The following is a 15,650-nucleotide window of genomic DNA, read 5'->3' as shown; positions in this document are numbered from 1 at the left end:
TTAGTAGTACCGTACGTAAGGTACTGTACCTACCGTAACCCTAACTAAGTAGTGTTAGTTGTCGTTAGTTCTATCTCTATAATTATTATATATATATATATATATATATATATAACATGTTTTCATAAATAGCTACTGTAAACCACCAACAATGGCTGTTGGGACGTATATGTCCTATATGCAAACTTCATAAACCGTGAGCGAGAAAAATTTCCAAACATGAATAAAACATTTATCATGTATCCTAGGCCATTTATACAAAAAATCAAAATCTTACTGAGAGGTTTAATTAATATCATTATAATGAGCTGATTAGTCTCGAATCACTTAGATGTAGAGAATACAATCAAATAATAACAACTCAAATTTGATGACGAGGAACCCGTCCCACGTTTTCCACCATTGCAACTCAATAGTATATCTATTAAAAACACAGTAATTTTAAACAAAAAACCAAAGATAAACAAACGAAAAACCAAAGAATCCATCTTAATTGAACAAAACAACCCTACTCTAAACTAACACCCTGGGGTGCCAAGATATCTCTTCTAAGTCTTACAACAGTATCTGGTCATATGACCTCTTTGTTCCATACTGTATATATATATATATATATCCGTGTCAGTAGTAAACTACTTGTACCTGATGATGACAAAACCTTGTCGAGACGTTGTACATATGCTGTTATGTTAAACTTATATTAAAGTTTTTCTTTATTACCCATTCAAGCCGTCTCCAAGCACTATTAATAACAACTCAAGTGTTTTGTGTTTTTTATTAGTTGAGTTTCAAGACGTAGCGAGTATGGGGTTCATGGAATGTTGAACCATATTACAAGCGTTTGTTAAAAAATAATATCCTAAATTTAGATCTATGCCACTCACTTCTAGTTCACAACATTATTTTATCTATTAAAAGGTAGGGGAATAAATAATACTATATATTACCTCGTGCATTCTTAAACAAAACCAGAATTCATATAGCTAAGTAAGAAGTTTATATGGTATTCTTGTACTTTCAGAACACTAATACGTATTTTCTTCTAGTTCAAAATTATTTTAAAGAAATACTTAAAAATGTCATGTTGTTGTGTGTGTGTTTTAACAAAGTTTTGAGAGTAATTAAGTACATATACATATAAAATTAATTTACTTCTGTTACAATTATATTCTTTAACTTTGTTACACCGAACTAGGTATGTAATGTTCAAAAAGACAATAATGACGTGTGGCTTAAAAAACATAGTAATTACATATTAAGTAGTAACCCCTCACGTCATACCCTTCAGGTTAGAAACAACACATAACAAATAATTTAACGACAAAAAAGGTCTTGTTGGTCCATCTAGACCGTTCTTTCTACTTTATAAACTCTAAAATAAAAATAAGACGCTTAAAACCAGCCCTTATTATTCATATATTTGTTAAGCCTTCTCTTAAAATCCCGTAAATTAACTGGATCTATTACATATGAAGCCAACTCATTCAAAGGACCAACCACCTGTATTAGCTGAGGATGACTCCTACCCTGCCAAAAGTTATACTTGCGTCCTCTAGTTTTATTATTCTCATTTTTAAATACCATAAAAGATGACGTATGAACACTATCAATTCCATCACCATCCTTAAACACCTTGATCAGATCGTCTCCAACATACCGCTGTGCCACTGAAGGCGTGTGCGTTTTCGTACTCGCAGTCCAAACACGCTACCCAGTCGACCACGATTGACCAGTTTGTTTGTTTGTAATTAAGTACAAAACTACATAATGGGCTATCTGTGCTCTGCCCACCACGGGTATCGAAACCCGATTTCTAGCGTTGTAAGTACGCAGACATACCGCTGTACCATTGGGGGGGGGGGCGCGCCCAAATACAAAAAGGAGTTGATATTATCTTAAAATGTAAACCCATTCTAATAAAAAATAACATAAAGTGTTAAAATACAGCCCGAGTTTAAAAACAATATATTTTAAAAGTATAAATTGTCCTATGAAATAAATTCACCAGAAGCCCATTAATAATCCTCGATTTTTTAAACTAAAACCTTGGTCTTTTACATCCATATCATACCGTATACCTAGGTTGCTTTTGTCGAAAACTAGATCTGCTTTTATTCTCTAATATTTTCAAATGTACAAGATTGATAGTTTGAATGAAATGTGTGTCAGTGTGTAGTGATGTTTGAGAGGATCAATGAAGACTAACCAGAAAAGGATATATTTGACATAACTTCATTCAAAAACAGGTTTGACGTGTTGGTTGTGAATACTAAAAATAATATTGACCTCCTTCTGAGACAACATATGAAGTATCATGTGCGTGTTTCCTGAATGAAAATATTAATCTTCATGTGTCTCTGGTGAAATATAGTTTCCTTAAGACAAATAGTTTTTAAGATATAATATTTTTATATATGTGGTTTTCTTTGTAATTACCTTATAAACCTAAATGTGTCGGATTTCTTTCTTTGTAATATATTGAAGACGTTATACATATGTTAGTGAATCAGCGGTAAGTCCGAAAGCTTATATTGCTATAAACCGGGTTTCGATACCAGTGGTGGACACAGCAGAAATAGCCAACTGTGTTGTTTTGTGCTTAATAACAAACAGACAGATCCACCGAAAGTTACAAAAACATTTATTTATGTTGCCTGTATTCAACGCAAAAACATATAAATTTTAAGAATGAGCAGCACTTATAATATAATATAAATTGTTTCAATAAAGACAATACTACGTTTTAAGTCAGTGGACCACCAAAGATTAATCAAGATGTGTATTTTACTACACATTCAAAATAAGTACTAAATTAGTATGTTTCTGCATCGGTTTATACCTTTGTAGTAAATATGTTAAATAAAGCGTTAAACTTTTCAGTTTAACTATAAGTTGTAGATTGTACATGTCTTTGAACTCCAAAGTATTAAACTTAAAACATTTAGAATGTCTTAAAACGATTTTAAAAAGTGTATTAAATATAAATGTGAATGGGTATCCAATTTTGTTGAACAAAAGTTTTAAATATTTAAGAGTTTGAAAAGATTACAACTCATACGAGAATTTAAATTAAAATTATTGGAAACTTGATCTTGCTACCCATACAGTAAATGTAGTTTTAATTTTTCTAACAAAATTATTAACTTTATATATTTCTTGTTTGTTACAGGCTTCTTATCTGATTGTGAGGAGTTGGGTTTTAGCTGGAGGAGTAGCCAACACATCAAACTTAGTACTTTTCCGCCGGATAAAATATCAAGGCCGAAATGTATGCCGGAACATACTTTACGATTCTCCTCCTATTCACTTGAGACTTTATTTGACGGTTATGATTGTTGTAGTTTATGCTTTACCTCTTCTTATTATCAGTATTTGCTATGTCCGGATATTCCAGAAGGTTTCACAAAGAGCAAACGAAAACCAAACATCAGAATCAAAGGATAAACCTGGAAAAGATCGCAAACTTATTCTCCGCCAGACTCCAATGGCATATTTACCAAGAGCTAAATCCAAAACTCTAAAGACGACTTTTGTGATTGTTACTTTGTTTTTTGTATGCAGTTCTCCGTATTGCATCATAGAGATTTGGAGGGTTTACGGGCAATATTTAAACGTCGACGCTATGACGTACTCTATTCTTGCTGCACAAGCAGTGTCTAATTCGTCAACAAATCCTTTGGTATTTTTATTATTCAACTTTGCGATTAACTATGGACGTCAAGGGGGTGAAAATTCCGCAAAATCTCTCGCATTCAAAATCTTCAACCAGGCCAAACAAAAAGAGAACATCAATGAGGTGATTGGAATAAGGGACTAGGAAATACTCAGCTTTCTCTGGTGTTACCTACCTCTTCCAAACACCACAACAGAAGAAAATCACAGTGGGATAGCGATTGTATATTATTATTTGCCCCCTAGTAGTACAGCGGTATGTCTGCGGACTTGCAACGCTAGAAACCGGGTTTCGATACCCGTGGTGGGCAGAGCACAGATAGCCCATTGTGTAGCTTTGTGCTTAACTTCAAACAACAAATATTATTATTTAGCTGTGTTATCCTTGTTCATACTAGTGTGAAGGATATTCTTACTTTTCATTTACATACATTATATGACCAATAATTAAAGCGTCATAAATCCTATAGTCTGTTAGTTTTAGCTCTTCAAAACATGATAAAATATGTTAAAATAATAATGTAATAGTACTTATATTTAAAGTTTATTTTATCGCAAGGAAAATTACAATGGACTATCTGCACTATGGGATCGAACCCCAGTTTTAGCGTTAATTATCCTTGACATTAACCCTAAGCCATCGGAGGACTTTATTTGTGAAGTAAAATACAGCATAGTTTATATTTGAATAATTATAAAGTACTACGCACTTTGGTTGCCTGACTTTAGAGCTGCTGTGTATGCATAATGTTCCACCTCTGAACACCTGATTTGTAAATAATAAACATAAATATGAAACAGAAGACTAGAAGTTAGCAACTTTCGCATTTCCCACATTTAAAGTTGTTTATTATTACAATTAAATAATTTTTTTTATTTTGTAGCTGTTATCTTCAAATTATTTATTGTTTTTACATTATGCTAAATTGATAACTGTTACATCGCACCTGTGTTTGGAAAATTAAACAAATGGATTTCCACTACTCAAAGTGAAGCCACATTACAATTTCTTCGACTTCCTAGCGAAGCCACATTACAGTTACTTCCGCTCCCTTGTGAAGCCACGTTACTATTAATTCCACTTCCTTATGAAACTACGTTACTATTTCTTCCACTTCCTTGTGAAACCACAGTACAATTACTTCCACTCCCTTATGAAGCCATGTTACTATTAATTCCACTTCCTTATGAAACTACGTTACTATTTCTCCCACTTCCTTGTGAAACCACAGTACTATTACTTGTACTTCCTTACGAAGCCAAATTACTATTACCTGCACTTCTTTGTGAAACCACATTACTATTACTTGCACTTCCTTGTGAAGCCACATTACTATAACTTCCACTTTCTTACTTAATTCCGTACTCAGACATAGAACGAAAATAAGAACGCTGCCAGTCGATTAAAACCTTTATTCTGAGTGACTGTGGAATGTATGACCTCATTAAAAATGATCACATAAATGTTCAAGTAAATATAGTTAGTTAGATATGTCACTTTACAAATATGGTGTAAACCAACTGAAAGTGGTCTGTTACACATTAATATTCAAATGAATAAAATTTGTTTTTATTTTGACGTCCCTAGAATTGGTAAACATGAATAGCCAATATCAGTAGATATCAAATATAACTCATTGAGAAATAAATTATTTGAAATACTATGTGTTTCAAATTTTTAAAAAATCATTTCTTACATTAAACAATTAAATTTTTTGCTATTTCCAACGAGGATTATGGATGTTTTTTTTTTTTCTTTTTTGTTCTGGTATGATTAAATTTTCCTAAATTAAATTTACTTATGTATGTATATATATAATGATGACGAAACATTTGCAATGATGATGAGCAATAAAAAGCTTAAATTAAGAAATTTAACTCTCAAAAATGACAATCTTATTTCTTAAACTTCCATGCAACTATATATAAATATAAATGAATTGAACAATTCTGTTTGAAATAAAAGAAACGTGTGAGGAAATTATGAAAATGAGAAAAGGGAAATTGAATAAAACTGCGGTATATCCTAGCAAGCTTTATAAGATCTCCCGAGTATTTCCGATGGAATAATTGAAGTTTTATGAGTCTCACATTGTTTCATGTGCAATATGCACTGTTATTAGTACCCTAGAAATATTATGTAGAATTAGACACATTAGTGTTTTGCGAATAAAACGCAGATATGACACACCTCGCTGAATGCTTTGAAAAATATTTAAAAATCACTACAAAAGGCATAAACAGTTTGGATGATCAAATTGACAAAGCTAAGAACGTAGATGATATAATACTTCATATTCTTGAAAACTATTTATTTAAACTACTTATTTATTTTTATATATAGAAAATTAAGTGTGACTTCTACAAGATAATTTTATCATCTCTAGTGCTTTAAGTTAAGCCTTTCGTTCCCTTGATATTAACAAATGATGATCTAAGCATTTGGAAATTTCACTCGTTGTTTTGTTAGGATTCAGGGTTCTATCTTAAAAAAAAAGGCATTTTTATTCATTATGATTTCACTTTTATCATATTTTATCTTTTTTTTTTCTTTTTATAAGTAGCAGTGTCTAATTCACCCTATAGTCGTGTATTTTCATTTTTGCACAAAACTCTTATTTTAACAACGCATGAATCTTGTAAGATAGACTAGTCTTATAACTAACGTTTAAACGTGTATTCAGTTGTTTTTATTTGTCACTTTCCATGTGTTATCCGTCATGTTACTCCAGCTATCAACGAAAACTTTTACTTGATCATATATTAAGGAAGTAGAAAAATATTACAAGCTTTCGATATTATGTCATGCTAGAATTTTGTAGTTTAAATTACAAAAATAAAGAAATATTAATGAAAAAAATCACTTTGTGCTATATATTAAGTCATCAGATTCAATTAATCTTACCTTCCTTTTTACTTTTTTCCAAATACTTAGACAGCTAAATAAGGTTATATCTGATTGACAGTTTATCATTTTCTTTACTTGGATCCTGCTTCTTGATATAACTCTCTCACTAAAGTACACAATTTCCTTATCACACATTCGTTTGTACATTAGTTTTACTTGTTTGGCTTTTATGTGCGGTTTTAGTCTTATTTGAAAAATCTTTAAGTATACACATATATATATCGAAATGAAAATTTGTTTTTAATTTTCAATGCTTTATTAAAAAGCAAAGTATTGGAATTTTACATCTCTCTAGGCATATATATATATATATGTGTGTGTATAAATTAAACCACGTCAAATTATATAAAAACTTAATATAGCTTGTAAATTAATGGTTGAAGCAATAGAACAAGGAAATAAACTATCTGGGAATAATAATAATGAAAACCTTACCAATAACGTGGAATTCTTATAACACAATGATAAAGGGTATAATTGCACGTAATATTGGTATATTATCAAAATTAAAACATGTTCTTCCAAAGAAAACATTGAGATTATTAGAAAAATTTAATTTTGCCTTTTTCACTTACTGTATTTATATATTCTACAAAAACAAGCGATAAGTTTATCGTATAACACCATTTACTATCAAAAGTGTAATATTTCCTTTAAATGTGTCCTTGGGTGGGACAGTGGTAACGTTTAACGCTGCAGAACCTAGTTTTGATACTAGTGTAGACACAGCATAGATAACTTAAATGCAAACAAACAAAAAAGCAAAATCTCTAGATGTACTTTATGAATTAAAGCTGACAATATTTTTGTATAACGATAGTTTCGATTTACTTCCAGGAACATTTTCAAACTATTTTATTTTTAACAAACAATTGCAGGATTAAACTATACCTTTCAAAGTAATACTGTAAATCTTATTACAAGATCAGATACGTTGTTTGGCTGTATAAAAAGTACACATCCAAATATTTGAAGACAGTTACAATATGCCCTCTAGTGTCACAGCGGCAAGTCTGCGGACTTAAAGCTAGATAGCCCATTGTGTACCTTTTGTGCTTAGCTATTTTGTAACCTATCTTTTTGTTATTTCACTCTATAATATTGATAAAAGTTTTGTTTACTAGAGGTAACAGTTAATTATTTCAACAATAGTTTCTTTCAACAATAAGCTTTATTACTAAATATGTCAAAAGCACGTTGTGGAAATGCACGTTATAGATTCGAATATAATTTATTATTTAAACCATTTTGAAGCTTTGTACAGTCAGTTTTGATTTGTGTTTTAGTGAACGCTCGTGAAAAAGTTGTAAAGCGAAACGTTGAATGTCTAATTGAATATAAACATTTATTTCTACTATTAATATGTCTTCTGTACATCAATATGTACTACCGAAATTAAATAAAGAAGCAGATAAAATATAAAATTAAATCTATGAAAATATCGACGTACTTTAAAAACATAAGAAAAACTCAGTCTTCCAAAAACTAAATGTTAAGAAATAAGATAGTTTGTATTTTTCAGTAATTAAGATTTTATTTTGAGTAATTTCTATGAATGTTTTTAATGTTTGCGTTTATTGATATTAATCATATTTACGTACCTTGAATAAGGGCCAGCAATTGTTTTGTCTGTTTTCTTAGCTCAAACCTACACAGTGGGCTATTTGTTACGATCCCATATACCGTACTAATACTATATAATACAGTAGAAACGAAAAATTAGAACTCAGCAATTTTGTAGTTTTAAAAATATATTATAAAAATAAAAAAATCAAATATTAACTTGTATACAATAATTTACAAAAAATACATTACAAAAAAAATCACTCTTTCTTGGTAGATCCACGTAGGAACTATCTCCAATTCAAACACAATCACTTCAAACACGTTGTATGTCGAAATTCAGCTTTAGGTTGTAAATTCAAAATTCCAATTCACAACTACTGAACTAGATGTGCGGTTACAAACGATTTCAAAAGCAACAAGGCTTACAAAAGATAAGACTTACAAACTCTTTATAGAGTCGAAACAAATAAGCTACTAGTAACTTATAACAAAAACATACGATTAATATCTAGGTTCACAAACTCTTCCGAGTCGATACAGAAATATCTGTCTCAAATGGCCACTAGAACTAAACTAAGCTCAAACACTAAAACTTCAACAACAAAAAACTTTTTTTTTTAACGGAAACTTGAGACCTTTTATATAAATACCAAATAACCGTTACACAGCACGTGATAAAAAAACATTTAGTTAGGTGCACGTCATTAATCAGTCGATAAGCCTACAACGCCTCACAACAAAGCTTTACTAAAACATTACAAAAATATTGTAAATATATTACAAAAATACAGCATCGTAACAAATAGGATTTCAGCGTTCTAAGTCCGTAAACTTACCACATATACCCATCTTGTTAATTTTGCGACAGAATTTCTAAAATTTAATAAGCACACCATTTTAGCTTGAACTATTCAAAAAGTAAACACTATAAGATATCTGTTAATATACCAGCGACATATGATCAAACTTATAGCTCGACAGTTATTCAATATACACTGTATAATGTTGGTGTATAGAATATTGTTTTATATTTCATGTTTGACTATAAGCTCCAAATTACTAAATCCAAAAATTGTTTGTATATTAAAAAGTACGAGAGTTTGTTTGTTTTTTATTAATTAAGCACAAAGCTACACAAAGGGCTATTTGTGTTCTGCCCACCACAAGTATCGAAACTCGATTTCTAGCGTTGCAGTCCGTAGATATACCACTATGCCACTAGGGAGCAAGTACGAGAGAAAATCTCATTTTAAGTCTAACTTAAGTAATGGTGTTAAAGGTTCCATTAATATCGTCATTCACTCATTAAGTTGGTATTGGAGTGTTTTGTTTGTAGCAAATTGTGAAAATCTTGACGTGAAAGTGTGTCCCCCGGCGGGGCACCGGTAGGTATACTGACTTACAACTTAAATTAGAAAAAGTACCATTAGCAGCCCAAAATCTAGATTGCTGAACATAACATTATACAACATTCATTAAAATTCACTTTTCACGTTTTTAATAAAGCAAAACCTTATATATACTATTTTAAGCTGAATATTTCGTCGATTTCATGTTTATTCATAGGATGAAAAATATAACTAACTATACTTTATTGTTTCAAGTAAGTTTTTATTAATCTTGGTTTTGAAAAGTTAAGATATTCACTTGCAATCATGGCTGGCAATGCTAAAAACACTTCTCAATGCAATGTAAACAGTTAAGAATAGAGAGAAATAGTTGTATTTTCTACTAGATACCACATTGTATAAACGTGAAGTAACTTCTGTGGGAGAATTATTAAAAAACTTTAGGTTAATAACAGAGTTCCAATCCATTAACGTATCTCGACTGATATTGCTGATCTTTAAGAGAACCATCAGAGAACATGCACCGCATTCTGATGTCATTATGTTATTTGTTCTTTTTTTGTATTGGATTAGATATATCACACGGGAACAGAAGTAAGTCGCTGTACTGTTTTGGTTAAATGAATCTCTTATTTTTTTAGTTGGTAGCGACTTAATGGCTGTGCCAAGAATAATATAAGCAATTTAACTTGAACGTTTGCACTGAATTTTAAATAAAGTTAGTCTTTTCTTCATATTGAAACACATACTGATTGTGTTTTCAATGAATTTCATTTTTTGTTAGAAATTTGCATCAATCTTCATCTCTTCTGTAAGTGCTTCTGCATCCGCCAGGGTCCTTGCAAGTAACACATTTTCTGGAGAATATTAATTTTTTATAAAGCAGGAATCGCAGCCGATAATTCTAAGAGAGATCTTTATAGTATTGCAGGAATCGCAGACGATAATTCTAAAAGAGGTATTTGTAGTATTGCAGAAATCGCAGACAATAATTCTTCGTAGTATGTTACTTGCTCTGTTCACTTGAAAAAGCATATCATACCAAATCATAAGACATGAAAAAATCTGAAGCTTTGGAATTTAAATGGATCTTTTGCTGGGGCTACTAAAACTCTATAAACCTTTCTAGCTTAGTCATCAATAGCACGCAATGTTACTAGGCTACCTTCTAATCGAGTGTTTGAGAGTGACGTGATAATTACTGTAGTTGCAAACTTATTGTGAAGACCCAGAATAAAGACAAATAGACTTTGATTCACTCCAAAAATATACAGTTTCGAGACAGATTATTGTTGTGCTATAAACACCAATGTTGGATTAATAAACTGAATGTGGTATAATGAATGATATTGGAGTTAGTGTAAAAACTCTAGACTGAATCCCAATATTCTTGTCTTAATACTGTTCTGTTGTCGTAGCATTTTCCCTTCATGTATTCAATGTAAAGTCCCAATTTTTCGACTTTTTTGCATTAGCTGCTCTGTCATACCAACGCTCGTTGAGCCTTCTTTTTCAACTAATCCCATAAAATGTTCTCTAATTCTGACGTTATCAGAATATACTTTGGCGAAATAAACAATAATCGTAATTTCTTCCAATATAATGGAATTTTACTTTGAGTTACTTTTTTGTCAATCTCATGAAGCCATTAACGATTTTACATTTTGTATGAGTTCATTTTAGATTTTCGTTCGATGGTTTGTTTGTGATTAAGCACAAAGCTACACAATCTGTGTTCTGCTCATCACGGGTATAGAAACCCGTTTCTAGCGTTGTAAGTCCGCAGACATACCGCTGTGCCACTTGAGGACAATATAATAGTACTTATCCTTTTAATTCTCATGCTGTTCATTAGGTATCAAATATATCAAACTATTGAGCTTCACAATTTTGTTCGCCTAGGAATTCCGAAATTTCTCGAAGAGGAAAACAATGCTAATTTAAGCACTTTTTAATAATTATAAGTTTTTCTAAGCCATATTCATAACGTTTGTTGTCAGATATTATTAGAAACTGATGGTCTTTTCCTTTCCTAGAAGTACTTCTAGCTCAGCCCCCCAGTGGCACAGCGGTATGTCTGCGGACTTACAGTGCCAGAAACCGGGTTTCGATACTAGTGGTGGGCAGAGCACAGATAGCTCATTGTGTAGCTTTGTGCATAACTTAACCAAATAAACTTCTAGCTCTTACCATGATTTAAAGGCCTAATGATAATTAGTTCACGTCTCATGTTTCCTTAGTATTTGTTTATATTATTTCTGTAATTCATAACACTATCATTCAATATAACTCGTGTAGAAGCAAGAGTATGCACCAGAAACAATAAATCGTATCTCGCTTTACTAGATAATTGACTCAGGGCCTTTGTTGTTCCCTCTCGATTAATAAAACGACAGATATAATAGGTTACAGCAAACAGTCTTTCATAATTTTCCTGTGAAAACTTAAAATCCCTCACTCGTAGTAGATCTTCCTGCTACAACTATTATCTCAAGTTTGAGATAATATTATCCTATTATCCTATGATCACATTGTAGAATCTTTGAATTTCAATATGTGGATCATCATCGTGTATTTCATCGTTGTTTAATTAATGTTTTTAGCCTTGATATTGGTCTATATTTTTCTTATCATATTCTCTTCTATGTTTCTTTCTCCCATTACGTCCATTTTCTTTATCACTTTGTTCAATCTCTTTATTTTTGTCTTTCACAATTATTTTCTCGCAGCCCTCAATATTTTTCGTTTAAGACAACTGCCCTTTTACATACCAGCGAAGACAAATGTTATGGTTACATCCCTTTAACGCTTTCTCATTGTAGTGCCGGGTAGCGCATGCGTGAAGTGTGTACAGTTAAGTTATATTTCATGTGTGCAGGCAAGTTTTAGTGTTGTAGGAATGGTTAAACCTCGAACAGCATAAAGTGAATTTAACATAGATGGGATGATCATCTTCTTCAAGAAACTCCCATGCAACATTGCGAGATGATCTCTTTTTTTTACTTTCCGCCATTCAATCAAACATAATAAAAGCAGGGGGGGGGGCGTGTATTGCGAACGTTATGGAAAGTTATGAGTTAAAGAGAGAGAAAACGATAATATTCTCAATTCAGTTATGAGTCTCAAACAATCTATGATATCGGTGGCAAAGAAACAGTCTGGTGAAACTCTTTCAATGTGTTGTTCTGGTGGTAAAGTTTACTTGCTTCTTCTTGAGGTCCCACATCAACCATTAAAATCATTGTTATAAGGCAGTAATGAAAAATCCCAACAGTTTTAACCAAAATTAAGAAGTATAACAACTGTTTTCAAATGACGTTCTTTGTGGCTACAAAAATTATGAAAAACTCTGCATGCCTACTTTCAAAATACACGGCCAAGTCTACATAATATTGGTTCATTACAACCTCTTCCCAATGAATCACACAATTTTTTACAAATCTATTTCATAGGAAACTCATCAGGAAAGACAAGACAAAGAGGAAGGAATATTCCAGGAATTGAAACAAATTTAGTTTTAGTCTTGCAAGAAATGTTACACTCACACAATCCCTACATCAAAAGCTTCAAAAAGCATGGAATTTTTGGTAACACACAAAGTGACATGTACACTATTGAATGACAAAAAGAGGACTTCCACATGCACACATACTAATTTGGCTTAAAGAAAAAATCTGACTAAATCAAATTTATGATAACACTTTGCAAAGTTATCAAATCCTAAAGAAAATCCTATTTTGTTTGAAATTGTGAAAAAAGCATATGTTTCATGGTCCATGTAGTTCAGTAAAAAAATAAATTCCACATGCATAAAGGAAGAAAAATATAGCAAAATATTTCCAAAAGCTTTCCTCAAAGAGATGCAAACAGACATTGATGAGTTTCCACGTTATAGGAAAAAGAAAGCCAGGTGATGGAGGACACAGTACTATTTTGAAGGAAATTCAAATTGATAATAGGGGGATTGTACCTTATAGCCCTTACCTGTCCAGAATTTTCAATGCTCAAATCAATGTTCAATCATGCAATTCAGTTAAAAGCATAAAATATGTCTGTCAATATATCAATAAGGGTTCAGATATGATTGTCTGTGGTATTGAATAGGCTAGTAATGTCAGAGATGAAGTTTCAACCTACCAGTTGCAAAGATACATAAGTACAAATGAAGCAATTTGAAGAATATTTGAATTTCTAATACAGAACGTCATCCAACAGTTGTGCATTTACAAGTCCACTTAGAAAATGGTCAAAAATTATTATTTAATGATGAAAATGTATTACAGAGAATTGAACAGCCACTTAGAACTACAGTTACTGCCTTTTCTGAACCATGCTTTGTTGATGAATTTGCAAAAACATCATTATATTCAGAACTATCATTCTATTTCATATGGAAAATCCAACAATAAAGGTGGAAAAGAAGAGCACAAGGTTCCAATGTGAAAAGCCATCCAGGTATCAAATTTAGTCCTGCATTAGAAAGAGTTTATACAGTACATCCAATTAATTTTGAGAGCTTTTTTTCATACTATTATTGCACTCAGTCCCTGGTCCTACATCATTTAAAAATCTGAAATGAGTCAATGGTGAATTATGAAACAATTTCAGAGCTGTTTGTAATTTAAGGGGTTTGTTAGAAGATGATAGTCACTGGAACAGTACACTAACAGCTGTAAGAAATCTTCCAAAGAGTTGAGAGATATATTTGCATTGATGTTGCAAACATGTGGTATTTCGAACCTTCTTCAACTGTGGAAAGATCATATAGAAAGTATGTCTGAAGACATTCTTTACAAAATGCAAAGCTCCAGACATAGATCTCCAGTCTCTGGAGTATTTATTGAAGCGTTAATCATCCTTGAAGACGAAGTTTTACAACTTGGTGGAAGATTACGCCAAGATTTTGGCTTACCTTCACCACTGCTGTAGATTACATCAGGAAAATATGATACAATTTTAATGTTCTTTTGAAATTTGTTGCTGAAAATGAAGAGAAACTGACAGAAGATCAAGATTTTGCATATAAACATAACCTTAACAATGTTTGAAATGATAAAGATGTAATAGACACAGATTATGCTGTAACTTACCCAACTGAATTCCTAAGTTCTCTTGAACCACTAGGGATGCTAGAACACATTCCGAAATTAAAGTATGGTTCACCGATAATGTTGTTGAGAAATCATCCCAAACATTCCTTTGCTACCAAATGATTACCCCTTTGAATTTAGAAGGCTCCAATTCCCAATTACCGGTAATTTGTTTTGCAATGTCAATTAATAAGGCACAAGGTAATAGTTTAAAGGTTGCTGGATTGTTCCTAGGGCAGCTTTGCTTTTGACATGGTCAAATCTATGTAGGATGTTCAAGGGTAGGATCTCATCAAAATTTGTTTATATATTCAGAAGAAAAAAACAACAGCCAATGTGGTATGTCAACAAGCTTTAGTTTAGATTATGTCATTTGTTTGAATTCAAAGGTTTAGATGAAAATTAAAATGTTATGAAAATTGAATTTTTCAACTAAATGTTCTTAAAATCAATTTCTTTATGCTTTTAAATACTGATTTCAAGTAATTTGGACACTTGTGCAAGGAACGGGCAATTAAGTTAGTAAGATTATAACTCAGATCTACTGACACCAAAAACTTGAGAATGGATTAAATATTGGCAAATATAATATCACTTACATCATCCCTACCTCAAATTGCCTAGCCTAAATATAACTACTAAATGTAGGCTACAGCAGTGGTTGGAGGAGAAAGAAAAGAAACAAAAAGAGAGTCTACAGCAGTGGTTGGAGGAGAAAGAAAAGAAACAAGAAGAGAGACTACAGCAGTGGTTGGAGGAGAAAGAAAAGAAACAAGAAGAGAGACTACAGCAGTGGTTGGAGGAGAAAGAAAAGAAACAAGAAGAGAGACTACAGCAGTGGTTGGAGGAGAAAGAAAAGATACAAGAAGAGAGACTACAGCAGTGGTTGGAGGAGAAAGAAAATAAACAAAAAAGAGAGGCTACAGCAGTGGTTTGAGGAGAAAGAAAATGAACAAGAAGAAAGTCTCCAACAATTGAAAGAAAGCCAGAGTACACAAATGGAAAACATTAGTAAATTTCAAAGCGAATTAAATACATTAAAGATGATTTATTGTCTTTTACACA

General features: G+C 31.8%; 1 protein-coding gene across 1 annotated transcript in view; it reads left to right on the top strand.

The window, feature by feature from the left end:
* The window catches only part of LOC106460716 (cardioacceleratory peptide receptor-like), a 13,664-nt gene extending 9,847 nt beyond the window's left edge, over positions 1 to 3,817 (top strand). Inside the window, exon 4 of the mRNA XM_013920455.1 lies at positions 3,170 to 3,817. Coding sequence (XP_013775909.1) covers positions 3,170 to 3,817 — 648 coding nt within the window. The remainder of the gene's footprint in view (positions 1 to 3,169) is intronic.
* The last annotated feature ends 11,833 nt before the right edge of the window (positions 3,818 to 15,650 follow it).

The sequence above is a fragment of the Limulus polyphemus genome, unplaced genomic scaffold (assembly GCF_000517525.1).
Source record: "Limulus polyphemus unplaced genomic scaffold, Limulus_polyphemus-2.1.2 Scaffold35, whole genome shotgun sequence".
NCBI classification, from domain to species: domain Eukaryota; kingdom Metazoa; phylum Arthropoda; class Merostomata; order Xiphosura; family Limulidae; genus Limulus; species Limulus polyphemus.
The sequence above is the reverse complement of the archived record's forward strand: the minus strand, read 5'-3'. Positions and strand labels throughout refer to the sequence as shown.